This window comes from Oppia nitens, unplaced genomic scaffold (genome assembly GCF_028296485.1).
Source record: "Oppia nitens isolate AA-2021 unplaced genomic scaffold, nextdenovo-longstitch-racon4-pilon3 scaffold4_pilon_pilon_pilon, whole genome shotgun sequence".
In the NCBI taxonomy this organism is placed as follows: domain Eukaryota; kingdom Metazoa; phylum Arthropoda; class Arachnida; order Sarcoptiformes; family Oppiidae; genus Oppia; species Oppia nitens.
Genome location: NW_026533232.1, coordinates 8,348,781 through 8,366,993, shown reverse-complemented (window position 1 = coordinate 8,366,993; position 18,213 = coordinate 8,348,781). Strand labels below are relative to the sequence as shown.

The following is an 18,213-nucleotide window of genomic DNA, read 5'->3' as shown; positions in this document are numbered from 1 at the left end:
ACTGTGAGGCATCGCCTATAAAAAAATATGGGTATATTCAGACTCGTTGTTAATTATTATATTACTTTATATTTTATCTAAATTCTGGGTTTTGGTTATTGCAATATTTAATAGGTATTTAGTATCGGAAACTTATATCAGATATTTAGAGAAAACTATCCATAGAAAAGTGATTATTCCCACTATTAATACACTTAAGTTTGTATTAACTTTTCAAATGTTGCGCAATAATAAATTAAACAACTATTTGTGAGCCGTGAAACCCCTACTATTATTAGTCTAGCTATTGCTAGTCTAGACTTTTACCTTATATTGATTTTATGACTGCATTGTCTGTAAATTACATGTATTTTTATATTAAGGCTTATAAGATAATTATAATATTAATTAATATATATTTACAATTATAATAATGAAATATAAATTTATACAAAATATATTATATTTTAAATAAAAATTATGCTCTGATAATATAATAGTTATTGCCTTATATGGCAGTACTGTATATAAGTCTTGTTGAGCATAATCTTAGGTCAGTGTCTGTAAAATTTATACTTATTTCACAACTTATTATTAAAACTTTATGTTTGAACAGACCTATCAATTTAATAGTCTTTTCAAATATAAAAGTTTTTGATGCTTTGATTTGTGATCCAATAAAACTTTTACACACATTTACGTGCTTTGATCACTAATTTATATATATTTTTAGGCCACAAACGCCAGGCATATGTCTATACCCGTAGTAACTGTTTAGCCTTTAAAATACATAAATTAAATTATATTTTTAATCTTATGAAATGAATTATTAATTAAAAAATATTAATAATGAATAAACAATTCTATGATAACACCAGTAGTAACACATACTTAGAATAGAAATAAATGTTAAATAATTTTTTTGATTTAAATATTTTGATATTTAAATACACATTAAGTTTAAAAATAATTTTTAGTTTAAAGTATTAATTGTTTAACACTAATGAATACTAACTTTTTATATTTATTATTATTTTTATTTTATAAAAATTATTAAAAATACTATACTGTTAAAAAGATTATAAACAAATATTTTGTATTTTATAATTTAATTTTAAAAATTGTTTAATTTATAATATCCTACAATATAAATACTGTATAATATATTGTATAAATTATAATTATTTAATTTATTTTTTATAAATTCCTATCTTTAATAATCATCATAATTTTTTTTTAAATATCTTAGTATTAATATAAATAATAATTTAATTTAATGTAAAAATAACAAGATAAAATGGTATAAATTTGTTAAAAATTATATACAAATATATTTATGATATTTACAAAAAATAAATAAATAATTTCTTATAATAAAAATAAAACTAATTAATTATCATTTTATTTGAATTAACTTATAGATAACTTTTTATTAACTAAATTATTATTATTATTATTATTATCATATTATTGTTGCCATCAGCTAATGTCGGGTCAACTTTGCGGATATGATTGACTTATGAGTACTGTTTATCAATATTTAAGTGATAGACACCTCTCATAGCCAACAGTTTCATTCAACGATATTAATAATTTATATTATAGTTTGCGGTCAATAATTATAGACTGTTTGTTAATTTTGATCATTAGTTTTGTCATAATTATTGCACTAAACTCTTTAAATACTTTATAATTTCAAAATATTTTTATTCATTTTTTATAATTCTAAAAACTTAATTTTATTTTAAAGTAAAATAAATTTAATTGTATTTTTGTTTGTATATATAAATATAATATATTTTTTTTGGTTATTTTATAAATAAATTTTAAGTAAATAAAAATTACAAAAACACATTTTATACATAATAGAAAACTTGATAGAATATAATTAATTCAATACAATTAATCAACCAAAATTTATTGCAATAAAAATAAAAAATTAATTAATATTTTTTTGTGATAACTAAAATAGTTTATTTTAAAGTTTTAGTTATTTTATTTTCAAGCAAATGAAAGCAATATTATTTAAATGTGGTCATGCATTTTTTTATTTATCAATAAAATACATTAATATTGTAATATTTTAATCATACATTTATCATACGTGTATATAATACTTAAATATTACATATTTAAAAAATACATTTATTAAGCTAAAAATTTTATATTTAATTAATTATATTTTTAAAATTTAATGGATATTATTAGTGGATAATATTATAATTATATATTATAAGAATATATTGCATATAGAGTTCGGTCACTTTACAAGGGATGAAAGTTCCCTAATTAAATTCCTCCAATTTTCCCGGAAAATATGCAAAGTATTTTTGGTCACTCCCTTCATAGTTAGATAGATAAATATATTTTTATATTATTACAATAAATATCATTAGTACCAAAACCAAAATAATTTGCATAGGATTTCATAAAAATATTTAAAAATAATTATCATTTCAATAAATTTAGTGATACTTTCCACTCAAGTACTCATAATAGTTGCTTTTCAAATATTATGAGAAAATTTTATGTTTAGAATTCAATAGGTGGTAGCACAATGAAATAAATTCCCTAGGAATTCCCAAAAACAGGGAAAATAGAGAACTTTTTATATATATAAAAACGATGGAAGGAATATAATAAAACTAATTAATTAATGTAAATGTACAGTATTTTTATCAATAAAATTTTTAGTACTTCAACTGATCAATTGAATTATCAATATTATAAAGTCTACATTTTTTATGAACCTATTCTATAATTGTAAATTTATATATTGATATTTGAAAACATACATGTATATAGATTTTACATTTTATTACATTTAATATTAGATTTAATATAGAATTTATAAAGAAAACATTATTATCTATAAAAAAATTTAAACAACAACACTAATAATATATTGTACTAAATAAATACACTATAAAACTGAATCCAGTACTGTATAAAACACTGATAAATATACTCATTCCTATATATAAAAAAATATATATACAGGTGCCCAATTCAATGTTTATTTAATAAGCATTATTTAATATTTGCTTTTTTTGTTACTAAACAAAACAAGCAATAAACCAGTATGATTAAAATGTAATTAAATATTAAGGGTTGACCTTTTAATTCAGCCAACCGTCACCCCCACTATATTCACAAACAATTACAATTACCGGTACTTCTCTACAATACTACATACCATTTCTAAGATTTATAGTATAACTACAGTATCTTACACTATATAGAGTTAATAATGTTAATAAATATTACAATTTTTATTATAATAATTGAGTCAACTAAACGTAAAGTAAAAAAGTTTTTACTAAAGTCTATGAATAAATCTCAAATATTTCTATTATTGAATATATAGTATCTATAATTTATAATAAGTTTTCTAAAATTACAAAATATACACTACAGAGATATAAAAAAAAGTTAACATTTTTTTCACTGTTTGTTTGCTTTAAAATTGTCAATTGAACTAAAATGTGATATATAATACAACTTGTAATTACATAACTAAACTAGTATATCAATATATAGAAATTAGGGGAAAAAATACATAAAAAATAAATATTATTCAGAAATTATTGAGAAAACGACAAACTTATGTCAATAAACACAATTAGCAGTGAAGATAGGGGGATGAGAGGGAAGGGAAGGGAAATACAGGTAAAGCTACCTGTGCTCTCATTGAAAACTGGATGGTCCTAAATCAGCAAAAAAACACTGTTATACCACTATTTACTACACTATGTATAGTATATACTGTATATATATAGAGCCCTAAAAACAAATTGTATGAATGAGTTTTGAATATATTAAAAATTATATATAAACCCAAAGTGGAAAAACATGTATTCATACGGAATAATACTACGGTATAGTAATAATACTGTAATAATAATAATAGCTAACAGTGCTATGCATTCGGTGTTTACCATTCCATACGGTAAGTCATACACACTGTATGCCAGTGCTCTCCTCTATCGTGTCATTCATGACCTGAACACTACTGAGAGTCCTCACCTCCTAATGTCTAATACTATGGTATTAAACATAAACACAGTTAACAACAACAACACAGTGTGTGTGTGAAGTATATGTGTGAGTGACTGATATCACATACAGTACTATATATTCTATTATATCGATAGCATGTATTGCATAGCACTGTATGTATGTATGAAATACACTCTACTCTACGGTTAATGTCGTTTAAATGTCTGGAGATTTAGTGGACATTAACCACAACAACAACTATAGTACTGTAATAATCAATGATTATTGAATATTGATTGAACTGTCACCTCAAATATAATATCATAAACTAGTGCTTAACTTATAAAATAATAATATTGTCACTAAAAAAAACTTATTGTCTAATCATTGCCAGTCATTATAAGAGTAATAATAAATATAAACCTAAATATCATATATATTTGACAAGTGTTTTGCCTTTAAATACCTTTTTATTATTATTTCATTAAATATATTATTCATAACACATGTACTGTATATTATATATCATATAAAATATACAATTTATAAATATATTAATAAAACGATTATTGCATTAAAAAAATATTGTGATTACTAAATATGGTTATCCAATGAATCCCACCACTGATTACATCACTGTTTTTCATTGATAGTTATTGTCGTATTAATTAAAGGCCAGTTGTCTTATGATAGATACATACGCTTACATACCTGTGCTTATAATTTAATAATAATAATAATAATAATACTTGAGTTGTGTTTTATTTTGTGTGTGTTTATTATATATATACATTGTATAGTCTGATGACTATATATGACAATCAAATAATAATAATAATTTTTTTTGATGATAAAAAATTAAATATAAATATATAAAATAATAATTAAATAATAACTTAATTTTCGTGTTTTTAATACACTCTCTCTCTCTAACACATTATATCTAATCATCACTTAATATGATATAAATAATTGCTATTAAATTATTTGTTGCAATAATTTTTCTTTACTGATAAAATCATACGTTATTATAACTATTATTATTTTAAGACAATTGAAAATTATTATGATTTACTGATAATAAAATAATAATAATAATTTTATCAAGTGTTAAATAAATTATTTTTAGTATTTTTTTCATAAAATATTGTGATTTAAAAACATATTAATATTAGTTTTTTTGTTAATTTTATTTTGTTGTCACTGAAAGCGAAACGAATTGAATTGAAATAATAAAATAACAAAAAAAAGTTATTATAATTTATATAATAAATGAAATAAAATTTTGAATTTTAGTTGCAATTAATTTTGTTGTGATATTTTTTAAAATATAGATTTAATAATATATGTATTATTTATTTGACATAAATTACTATTTTAATGTTATAATAAATTCAATTTAAATATATTGCAATTTAAGTCCTATTATTTGTTATATTTTATAAATATTTTTTGTGTTTTTATTTTATTTATAAGAGTATATTAAAAAAATATATTTTTGTTTAAACTATTATTTTTAAGAATAATTTCTGTTTTTTATTTCAAATATTTAATTAAAAAAAAATTATTCATTGAAAATATTAATATTATTAGTGTATTAACATATTATTAAATTCATATAAAGTATTATTTATAAACTTGGAAAATATAATTATTATTTTGTGAAAATCTATAGTCATTAATAATAATAATAATAATATCATTTACTGTATTCATAAAATATAAGATATATTGTATGTGTTGTGGTTTTGATAACTTATTATTATTAATAATCTAATTGTTTACCCAATAATATCGTAAAATATATGATATAATAATAATAATACTATATTATCATTACCGTTGTTTGCAAAGGGAAAACCATACAAACAAAATATAATAACTGAAAATAATTTTTATTATTTTTCAAAAATAAAAATATTGTAATATAATATCGATTTGGTTTGTGAGACTAACAACACTTTAGTGATGTCGGCATTAACCGAAAATGTGGTCCTAAGCCGGACCCGATCACAGGACTTGCGAGCTGTTAAACGCCTTAATTGCTGGTAATGTATATCCAAAAAAATAATAAATTTAATTAAATTTTATAATATATATATAATTTGAATTTTTAATTTAACATAACAAGTCATGTAATTGTATGGGTAATTAAATTTTTGTTGAGAGGGGTGGGGGTATCCGCCAAATAGTAATAAAGGGCGTTTTCCACATTAAATGACAGGTGAAAAATTAAATGTGTATAAAATGACATGACTTTAAATATTACATAAGAGAGGGTCCATATGTGTCCTCCCGGTGTGTGCATACAGTATATGCCAAAAACACCATCATTTTTTGACAAACCCTATGATATGCTCTGCAGATCTTCAAATAGACAGGACTACTATATACCTAATCAAAGGAAATGCCGGTATTTTATATGATATGTTGTCTAAAGTTCTCTCTCTCTCTCTCTCTCTCTCTCTCTCTCTATGCCTGTGTTTCTCTCTTTCAGTCGGATCGATAAAAATCGATCCGTTATTTTAGTTGCCATTATAACCCATACCTAATATTTAATGATCATTTTAGATGATGGTGTGTGACTCATGTACCTCATAAATGCTGGCAATAATATTGTTGTGTAATTATATACCACTAACAACAACAACAAAATAAACTAATCGTATTATTTGATTGTAATTATCATATATTTGTTTTATTTATGAAATAAAATACTATTACATAATAATGTGTTGTATTGTATTTTTCACAAAAAATAAATCTTAAGTTACAAATCCCATTATAAGTCATAGCACTATTGTCTTTCACAATTGAAACACAATACACTTATTATCAACAAAAACAAAATAATGATAATTATTATATCTAATCATAATTATAAATAAAAAATACTTTATGTGTTAATCAAAAGGATTGTTGGAAATTAAAAATAAATAAATTTTTATTTAATAGTTTTATCAAATCTAAAGTAGTTATTATTATTTAATGTCAGTTTGTTTTTTTGTTGTTGATATTTATAATTATTAGACAATTACATTCATATCAATCATAAGATATAAAACTATCAAATTTGCATTTTTAAGAGTATGACTTCAATTTTTAAAAATAATAATATATTTAGTATACTATTTAATAATAATTATAATAATTTTAGTCTTATTTTTACGCTGTTGTAGACTTTGAGAAAATAATTAAATTTATATAAAAATTGCACTTTTTTTTATAATAATTCAATAATAATAATAATAACAAAACTAATATTATAATGGCATTAGATTTTATATTTAAACGTTTGATATAAAAATAATAATATAATGATAACATATTTTTTAAGGGCATATACAGTATTTATAGTATAAATTTTATATTATAGAAATGTTTGGATATTTATAGTCACTTATATTATATTGAAGTTAAATAACTTTTTTTCTCAATATATAACTATCAATCAAAATAACGTTAAAATCCGGTTTTTATTCCCTTTTTATTTTTGATATCAAATTATTTAATATTAGCTCATAGGCGCTATTATATAATTTATATTTATTTTTATATAGTTTTGCATTTTAATATTTTAAATGTCATTTAAATATCATTATAAATCATATTTAGAAAAAATCAATTAATCGAAAAAAATTACTAATATATACTAATATTAGTATGTTTTTAATAACTCAATTTAATAATTGAATGGTAAACTTAAACGATAAACAGGGGAAGTGATCTGAAAGATGTATCGATTGTCCAAAGGCTGCCCAACGTGGAGGTGCTGTCCCTATCCATCAACAATATTACAACATTGGGTGACTTTGCCACCTGTAGATCACTACAGGAACTGTATCTTCGGCAAAACAAGATACAAGACATCAACGAAATACTATACTTAGTAGACCTTCCCGACCTCAAGAAGCTATGGTTGGCTGAGAATCCGTGCGCCGATTTTGATAATTACAGGTCGACTGTCCTTAAAGCGCTTCCCAATCTTGAAATGCTGGATAACACCAGGTCTGACACACGAAAACTGATTATTATTATTTTTTATCTTTTAAGGTTATCTTTTTCTAATAATATTTATAATATATTTATCTAAACCGCATCTACAGAGTCACTCCCGACGATCTGATAAAAGCTGAGAGAGAGGGCTATGATCTGCAGTGGCCAGGAGTTAGCGATGTCGAAGAAGAAGATAATGAGGAAGTGAATCAACAGATCTTACCACAAGAGTCGCAAATGGTTGCTCCGCAGGCAATGCCGATGAGCGCACCGATAGCCCAAACATACCAAATGACACCACAGCCGCCAATACAGCCGATGCAAGAAATCATAATGACTAACACAAACGGCAATGGGACTGCTTATCATCAGCCGATGCATATGCCACTAACCCATCAAAACTCATCACCAAATATATCGCCAATTGAGACGACACCACAGCTCCAGAAGCGCAGTCAAACAATGATCAAATCAAACTCACTGTCCGATTATAATCTTTACAATGGTATGTAATTATAATTATTTTAATCAATGACAATCTTTCTATATATATATATATATATATATATATGAAATAATTGATATATATATATACTGGTACTCATTAGTGTGTCTGAACTCAATTTATTATTAATTATAATTAATTGCAATTCAAATATAGTGTATAAAAATAAAATATACTGTAAAAGTCAATTGTAATTAATGTATTTCGTGTAGATTTCAACCCAAATCATATATCTAAATATCAATTTTATTAAAAACAAATTTTTTATTTTTGTTTTGTCGGTTGAAAAATAATATTTCAACTCTTTTAAATAGATTTAAAATTAATTTTTTCCAGTCTCTTAATTGTTTTGTATTTTGTTTTTGTAATTATATTTTTGTTTGTAGTTTATTATTAATATTACTAAAATAAAATTAAGGTATATAATGCTTATCTTAGGTATTCATCTTACTTTAAGTAATATTGATAATGATAATAATACGGTAAATAAAATATGTTGTAATAAATGATTTAATTTTTTTTAAATACTATAAAATACATTAGTTTTAACTTAAAAACATTAGTTTATTTTACATTTTTACAAATCATACGAAATTAGAAAAAAACTTTTTTGTTTGTTTTAATGACTTTTCAAAATCATTAAATTGAAACTAATTTCTATTTGTTTTGAAAAATATCTATTGAATTAACACAACAGAAAACTTGAATTTTTATGACTTATAATATTTAATTAGTAATTTTTTTTTAGTTATACACCAGTCTTATTACAATAATAAATACAATAATTTATAATTAGCTATTTTAAAATCCCCCCCAAAAAAAACTAGTGCTTGAAAAAGTTTTTCATTATTTTTGTAATATACCTGAAAAATTATAGCTCATCCTTAAAAAAAAAGTTTATATATCTTTTTAAACTATAAGGTCGTCACCCAAGTTTGAGGTTATTGTGTCTCAAAGTGTTTTTGATTTTTATTTAAAGACTAGATTTTTTTGCTGAAAAGATTTAATACAGATTTAGGTCACAAACCGAGAGTCTAAACAATTATTATTATATTATAAATAAAATAATAAAACTATTTGTAATAGAAAATAAATAAATATAAAAAAATGTAATGTAATAAACCTGAAAAAAATGTCAAAATATTTATTTTATTTGATGATTACAATAATTGTTTTTTACATGCAATACCCCCACACACATGACAACACTTTGAGATAATAATAATATTGTACAACATTTTTATTGCCGGTAATAATGTTATATTTTATATAAATAATTTTGGGCCAAATTTTTCCGACAAATTGTAAAAATTAAAATACAATAGAAATTATACTGTATTTTTGTTTTTGTTGTTAATATCACATTTTATTAAAGTCTAGTATTGTTTAATTTAGCATGCTTATTTTTTTATTATTGTAATTTATTGATATAGTGCTTCTAACATAAAATTAATGTATTCAATGTAAATTTCAAAACAAAAATAACAAATTTAATGAATTCAATATAATTTATATATAATATATTATATACAGTAAATATACAGTATTACAAATGGTTAAACCAATGGGTGATTCCCACGAAAAATATATACTTAATGATGTTTTCGTATAAATGACAAAATTGTTTTCAATTAAATGAGAATTACCGTTATTTAGTTTATAGTTGATATTAACCTGATTATTATTTATTATTATATTATTAATTTTAATTTTTTAACTTTTACATTAAAGGGTTGTTAGCCTTTAACTATTTTAATTAACCTAAAATTTTTTTATTTAATTAAAAATAAAATATTAATTAGATTAAAATTCTTTTGTCGATATTTATTATGCAATTTTAGATTTGCAAAATTAATTTTTCTAATTTGTTAAATGAATCTTAGGTTCAGCCATTCAAGCAGTATTGGGTCCGATAGACCACTACGAACAGCATAATAATAATAATAATAATAACATGAACTCCCAGTCCCGTAATAATACTATCGGTCGTATATCGAGCGCACCCAACGGTTCCGCTCCGCGACTGCTTCCCAAAGGAGGAAAACATAGGGTATTCATAATTTACATAATTAATTAATAGATATATAAATTAATTATAAATGATTTTTAATTAAACTAATTAACTAATTGTTTGACACAGAATGCAAACATATTGTCGGCCGTCTTGTGTCTAATCAAAGAACTAGATTACGCCAGTCTTGAAGTGGTCGACACAACAATACACTGTCGTATGGAGGAAATGGAGGATTGATTGATGAAGAATAGAAATTTTTAAAAAATGATTTTCCTTTTGGATCAACAAAATAAAAATTCATAAACGTCTTAACATTATTCAATAACATAAATAAAATATTGTTTGATTTTAGGGTCAATTATAATTGATATAAACTATCATAATTTGTATTATTATTATTATTATTTAAAATTGTCAAATACCATAGCTTTTTAATTTTTGTATAAAAAAGCGGCACATCATTACTAATGGTAATGTTATAAATTATATCGTAATTGAATTATTTAGTACTTCCTATTGAATGCAAGTTTTTAAATTAATTTTTTTTATATTAAAAACATTCCTTTCATTTTTTTTATATACTGTATATACCGGTATATATATATACAGTAATATTATCGTAATGTAAATTAATATAAATTAAATATGTTTGTAATGTTTCAATTGAAAAAACAACAAAAATAAAACAATTCATAAAATTTTCATAACGCCTTTGCATGTATTTGTTAATTATAGTGTACACCTTATTGTAAAACAATTTAAGGTTTTAAGTTTATCCGGGGTATGCATACTATGTACTGTAAATTAACGATATTATAACCAAAACATTGTATTAAGGTATATCATTAAAATCATTTTATTATTATTATTAATATTTAATGTTATTTCATACAATTCAATAATAATTATTACCGTAAGTGAAATAAAAATTATTATATTTTTTAAAAAAACGTAAACGAATTAACAGTCATTTGATATTAAATTATGTGACAGAATTGAGTGGTCAGTTGGTCTCAATGGTCACTACATTGTTAACTCCATAATGGCATTTACAATGTCATTGCTGTTATTCTTGAGTGCCTTTACAGCCCTTCCTCGACTGACACCCGCCTGAGACATGACTAACTCGATGTCTTTGGCCTCAACGCCGCTCTCATCCAATTCCTGGTCTTCATCAGATTCTTCAGCAATCGGTGCAGTTGTCGGTTGATTAATACCCGGCGCAACAGATTCTAGACCACTGGCCAAACCTCCGGCACCGGCTTCGGGTGCTTTAAACTTCTCGGCTGCGGCCATCTGAGCCTTCTGTGACAAATCTTCGATCTTTGCCTCACCGAACACAATATATGTATCACTTGCGGGTGATTTATAGACATCTGGTTTGTTGATTACGAACAGTATGTTCTTCGACTTACGAATGGCCACACGGTTAACACCTGTCACTTGTTTGAGACCCAATTTGGACATAACTTTGCGCGCCTTCTTCTCACTTCTCGATTGTTTAGCTTTTGATCCGCTTTCGTCAAACAATGCATTGCTGGCGTCGGCCGACTTGTCTTTGCCGTCGGCATCAGTCAAATCGGGCACTTCGTCCGAATCATTCTCCTCAGAGTCTGACTCTGTGGCCGAACCTAAACAATGGTCACAAAAAATAACAACAAACAGGCAATCAGTTATCATGTGTTGAAATCAATCAATTTTTAAGATATTTTTAAGAGACTGTCAATTGTCTACTACTACTAACCTTCCTGTTCAGCCTTGATCTCAGCTTCAGGTTTCTGTTGGGTAACAGTGTTGGTCATTATTATGTGATTGGATCAGTTAATCGGTGATAATTTAGTCAACAAATTGTTGTTATTTATTATATAAACTATCAGTTCATACAATGTCTTCAATGAAACGCACGCCTCGACAGCACCGCTGATATTAAAGTAGTGTTAATATATACAACAATACAGACAACACACAAACAACGTTACACTCAACACACTTACAATTAGTACATTTTGTTTGTAAATTACAATTACATTTACATTCTATGATTCAAACCTCTCTCTCTCTCTCTCCTTCACACTCTAACCCCATGTTATAGTTGTAACGTTTTATTTGAAAAGTATTGTCTAGCATTAACAGTATTATAGGCATTGAGCCAATAGTAGGACTCGAATGTATTATTGGATGGATTGAATTGTGAGTGAAATTACAACAAATGTATGGCTAATACTAATGGCTGTATTGACACATACTTTATGTATTATATATTATAGTAAAGTATATGTAATTTAATGTTAGACTTAGTATTTGAATGTATGTCTCAATAGTATATTATAGTCAGTAATGTAGTGATTGACTGACTGTTGTGTTATTGTTGTGTGAAATGGACGACAAAAGTGTAAACAATTATTCAAAAAGTCTAAGTTTGCCGCCGAGCGGTCACATCGGCGCCGCACTCAATATGTCCACAATAGCACCGACTGGTGGCCTACAGACAGCCAATGTATTGAACGCCGCACATCAGCCGCTGTCTATTCACGCGACGTCCGTCAATCCGGCGATAGTACCGACTCTGGCATCTCAGCCACCATTGAGCGGCCAGCCATCAAATGCTGGTCCGATTTCGGCTACTGGTCAGCAACAGCCACAGCAATTGACTATTAAGACGACCGGTCAGACCACGATCAACATGACGGCACTGTCGGCCGCACAACAGCAGCAGCAACAACAACAACAGCAGCAACAGTTCCAGCGCTTAAAGGTATAGACTTTGTGACCAATGATTTAGTTGATTACCATAATTGACATCATCGACAATGTGTTGACATAATTATTACTCTCTTTTTCTTTGTCTATGAACAGGTAGAGGACGCACTGTCCTACTTGGATCAGGTTAAGTTTAAGTTCAACAATCAGCCACAAGTCTACAATGACTTTCTCGACATAATGAAAGAGTTTAAATCACAGTCGATCGACACACCCGGTGTCATACAGAGAGTGTCCACACTGTTTAAGGGACACCCGGAGCTCATTGTAGGTTTCAATACATTTTTACCGCCCGGTTATAAGATTGAGATGCATTCCAACGATCAGGTATGTGATGACCCATTCAAGCTTTACTGTTCTGTTCATTCATACAGATAATACCAATTATTATTATTTGATTGCGATCGCACCGTTAGGTAAATGTATCGATGCCTAATTCATCCAACACTATTATCATGTCGAGCGGACCAATTGGAACAACATCAACAATCGTGACTGTACCTCAACATCAGGTATCAGTTATTTTACCAAAAGGCAGCCAACCGGCCACCACATTTACTACTACACAGGCGACTCACCAACAGGCCATCAATGTAGCTATTAATGCGGCCAATCAGCGAACCGCTGCCACGACAGGCACCGCTCATCACGACATACCTCATCAAACGACAACAACAACAACACAGCCGACAAGTATGACAACAGGTGCTGGTGACCAAAGCAATGCATCGATTGCCGCCAACGGTGCGGCCAACAGTACGGCTGCCGTGAACAACAACGCTACCCAACCCGTAGAGTTCAATCATGCCATCAACTATGTTAACAAAATTAAAAACCGATTTCAGGGACAGCCAGAGATCTATAAACAATTTCTGGAGATATTGCACACGTATCAGAAGGAACAGCGAAGTATTAAAGAAGGTAAAGATAGTTAGTTTATTTGTCCGATTGATTGCCACATAGTATGCCATTACATACCGTTCCTCTCTATCCCTCTCTCTCTCTCTCCTCATAACAATCTCTCTGCCATTAAACAAGAGCTCAGATTTTTCATACCATTGCCTGTCATTGCTTTGATTGGCTGTCAATTGTAATCATTATAAGACCCCCTAATTGATAGTACAGTCGATACCAAATGCTAGAGGGATTGTATAATAATAATTCAGTAATAAGTTTAGTTCATATGATTGTTAAGTATTAAAAAAAACTTCAAATCATTGGAAAAACTTTCCTTTTTTTAATTAAATCACTTTTTCTTTGTTTAATAATTGAGTTAAAAATTTTTAAAAAAATTATTTTCTAAATATAGGTACAGCAATTCACGGCCAAAAAATGTTGACCGAAACCGAAGTGTTCACACAAGTGGCCAAACTGTTTCAAAATCAAGAAGATCTGCTCCAAGAGTTTAGCCAATTTTTGCCGGACGCTAGCGGTACCGGCCCAAGTTTGCCGCCCGGATCGCCGGCTCGTCAAATTACAGGTAATATGCCCGTCACATTTGGTCATCCATTGGCCCATCAAGTTGACGGTTTGGTCACTCATCCAGCTAATAGCGATCACACAACTGTTTTGACTAAGAAGCCAAACCCTGGCCGACCGTTGCTTAATCAACCGTTTCAATCGCGTATTCAACCGCAAAAGCGATCACAACAAGAGAGTCCTCATCTTTCTGTTAAAGTATTATTATTATTAACTATTTTTTAGTTGATATTTACCGGTATTTTATTTATTTTAATAGCGACAGAAAATGACATCACTTCGAGACGTGTCATTAGCCGAAGCCGGAAAGTATGGTTCGCTCAACGAGTTTGCTTTCTTCGATAAGGTATTTAAATGTTTTTTCAACTTTATATTAACCCATTTGTCTTATTTATACCAATTTAGGTCCGCAAAGCATTGCGAAGTCTCGAAGTTTATGACAACTTTTTGAGATGTCTTGTGTTATATAATCATGAAATATTGTCGCGCGTAGAGTTGGTTCAATTGGTGACACCGTTTTTGGGCAAATTTCCCGAATTATTGAAATGGTTTAAAGATTTTCTCGGCTATAAAGAGGGTGCCTCCGCTTCAGTCAATGCTGTTAACAACCAGAACTCATTGACACCGAAACATTCCATGCCATTAGAGGGTCTCTCCCATCGAGTGGCCTCTATTCGAGAGCGAGAACGCGAACGAATGAATTCTGAGATGGGATTGGAAATTGACTACAGTTCCTGTAAACGATACGGTGCTTCATATCGAGCTCTCCCACGCAACTATGTTAAACCTGAGTGCTCGGGTCGTACACCACTTTGTCGTGAAGTGTTGAACGATACTTGGGTTTCATTTCCTTCGTGGTCAGAGGACTCGACATTTGTTTCGTCACGTAAAACACAATACGAAGAATATATATATCGTTGCGAAGATGAACGCTACGAATTAGATGTTGTCTTAGAAACCAATTTGGCAACAATTAGAGTATTAGAAGCGGTCCAGAAAAAGATGTCCCGAATGACCGCCGAGGATAGGGGCAGATATAAATTGGACGATACATTAGGTGGTACTTCATCTGTCATTCATCAAAAAGCTATTAAAAGAATATATGGAGACAAAGCACAAGAGATTATTGAAGGTTTGTTTTTGAAGTGTTATCTTAATTTCAGATACAAATTCATTAAACAAATTAATGTTATTGTGATAAACAGGTCTCAAGAAGAATCCTGCAGTTGCCGTACCACTTGTCATACGACGGCTAATGATGAAGGAAGAGGAATGGAGAGAAGCATACAAACAGTTTAATAAGATATGGAGGGATCAAAATGAAAAGTATTATCTGAAATCACTCGACCATCAGGGCATCAGTTTCAAGCAAAACGATATCAAGTTCTTGCGCTCCAAATCATTGCTCAACGAAATCGAAACCATTTACGAGGAACGACACGAACAAAGTGAGACACATCCGGATGCCATCGATTCACAACAACCACTCATGAGCTTTACCTATAAAGACAAGTCGATGATAGAAGAGTCGTGTAATTTAATTATACATCACGTGAAGAGACAGACATCTATTCATAAAGACGATAAGCAAAAGATTAAACAATTATTGCGACAATTTATACCCGATTTGTTTGCCACACCAAGAGGTGATCTATCGGACGATGAAATAGATGATACTGAAGAAGAAAAAGAAAAATCTGATAATTCAATAACAAAACCGACCGAAAATGTCAAACAAGGAGATAATGCCAACAAAGAGTCAACTGATGCTACGTCTGGTAAGTCTTTCGATTGTCATATTAATTGATAGTTAAACTAATTAGTTAATGATTTTAAAAGGCAATAAACCGGACAAATCAGCAAATGAAGAAAAGACTCATCAAATGTTGAACAACGATCCCAATGAAATGTATTCACTATTTTATGTTAACAACAATTGGTATTTATTCTTCCGATTGCATTACATTCTATGCGAACGATTGGCTAAAATGTACGAAAGGGCTAACATTTTGGCCGCAGAAGAAGCAAAGGAAAGACTCGAACGCAAATCACAGACATCGACATCTCAGTCACTCAGACTGAGACCAAATAGTAATTGATTTATCTTTAATTAATGGTTCACTAATTGATTAATTAATTTGATTTTTTTTGTTGTTAATTATATAATTAGATGAAATAGAAGTGGATGATTTTTTTCCAGCATTTATAGATATGGTAAAACAATTATTAGATGGTAATCTCGATGCAAATCAATATGAAGACATGTTAAGGGAAATGTTTGGTATTTACGCCTACATAGCCTTTACACTCGACAAAGTTGTTCAAAATATAGTCAGACAGGTATGTCGATTGTGCTAACATTTTACGGTTAATTGTGTTTTTCTAAATTTAAATTTAATTATAAATTATTAGTTACAACATATTGTTTGCGATGAAACTTGTATTCAATGTACTGATCTGTTCGGTGAGGAAACGAAAACTGGTGGCACAGGTGGCTGTTGTGCGACAGTCCATCACAGACTTCTAGCAGAGGCTTCATATCAGAAGAAAATTGAACAGTTATTATGCGATGAAAATTGTTTTAAGTTTATCTTTTATAAGACTGAAGGAAAAGTAACCATTGATATGATAGATACAGAATCTAATGATACGGGCGACGAGTCCGATGCCGAAAAGCGGTCGCATAGACCACTGTTTTTGAATAGAAATATTCAATCATTTAAATCGAGAACGAAAAATGAAAGAGAAAATCTGTTTGATAGAGAATCTGAAATTAAAAGAAATGATAGAAATAATAAAGAAAATGAAACAAAAGTTGACGACAAAGACAAAGACACGAATAAAAGCGAAGAAAAGATGGACACCAACTCTGATGAGTCGCTTGAAAAGGCATTGAATACGACCGATGTTTCCGAGAATATTGAGTGTAAGTTTGATGTATCGAAGTTTAAGTTAGTGTTTGTCCAAAGCGAGTCCGTTATGTATCGTAAAAATTCCATATCTAAGGCCCGGAAGGTATGTCCTATTGAATAGTCTGGTTTGCATTGTTGTTGTGTGAAGACAACTAATCTTACTGTTTGTTTGTTTCGTTTATCATTAAAAAAATAGTCTCATAAAAAAGTGACGCAAAGTTTGTATACAAAGTTTAACAAATGGCATCAAAAGTGGTTACAAGCGAACAGCTCTGAAGCGCAACAATCACTGCTCGACGATTGGTTATTGACCAGCGATGACAACCTATTAACAGCACTGAACGCCATTACCAGCAGAAAGGAAACCAAAACGACAACAGCGGTGGCCAACGCTGCCTCACAACAGTCCAAATCGACTGTCAGTCCTAAGTCGGTCAAAGTGGTCAACGATAAAGAGGATTCGACACCTTACCGAAGATACCATAAATATAAAGCCATTTAATAATAAACAATTTAAATCTCATATAATTGGCATTTAAAGTATAATTTCATAAAACAATTTTTCATTT

At 28.2% G+C, this 18,213-nt stretch overlaps 4 protein-coding genes across 5 annotated transcripts in view; 2 read left to right on the top strand and 2 right to left on the bottom strand.

Annotated features, from left to right (window-relative positions):
- LOC128959428 (myb-related protein B-like) overlaps nt 1–18,213 on the bottom strand; it is a 395,191-nt gene that overhangs the window by 259,564 nt on the left and 117,414 nt on the right. The window lies entirely within an intron of this gene.
- On the top strand, nt 5,874–10,851 carry LOC128959437 (uncharacterized). Its single transcript, XM_054305390.1, has 5 exons — nt 5,874–6,026; nt 7,696–7,986; nt 8,085–8,479; nt 10,363–10,529; nt 10,620–10,851. The coding sequence occupies exons 1-5, from the start codon at nt 5,947–5,949 to the stop codon at nt 10,728–10,730; spliced, it is 1,044 nt and encodes a 347-aa protein (XP_054161365.1). The 5' UTR covers nt 5,874–5,946; the 3' UTR covers nt 10,731–10,851.
- Nucleotides 11,333–12,457, bottom strand: LOC128959442 (nascent polypeptide-associated complex subunit alpha-like). Its single transcript, XM_054305395.1, has 2 exons — nt 12,238–12,457; nt 11,333–12,124 (listed from the first exon to the last, which is right to left on the bottom strand). The coding sequence occupies exons 1-2, from the start codon at nt 12,293–12,295 to the stop codon at nt 11,517–11,519; spliced, it is 666 nt and encodes a 221-aa protein (XP_054161370.1). The 5' UTR covers nt 12,296–12,457; the 3' UTR covers nt 11,333–11,516.
- Nucleotides 12,773–18,153, top strand: LOC128959422 (paired amphipathic helix protein Sin3b-like). 2 transcript variants are annotated; one of them, XM_054305366.1, is made up of 12 exons: nt 12,773–13,248; nt 13,350–13,580; nt 13,670–14,174; nt 14,563–14,733; nt 14,800–14,930; nt 14,992–15,078; nt 15,138–15,864; nt 15,938–16,510; nt 16,572–16,823; nt 16,903–17,072; nt 17,145–17,747; nt 17,841–18,153. In XM_054305366.1, exons 1-12 carry the CDS (start codon nt 12,871–12,873, stop codon nt 18,144–18,146), a joined length of 4,134 nt encoding a protein of 1,377 aa, XP_054161341.1. In that variant the 5' UTR covers nt 12,773–12,870; the 3' UTR covers nt 18,147–18,153. The 2 variants fall into 2 exon arrangements, with proteins under 2 accessions (XP_054161341.1, XP_054161340.1); XM_054305365.1 differs by having other exon boundaries at nt 14,563–14,930.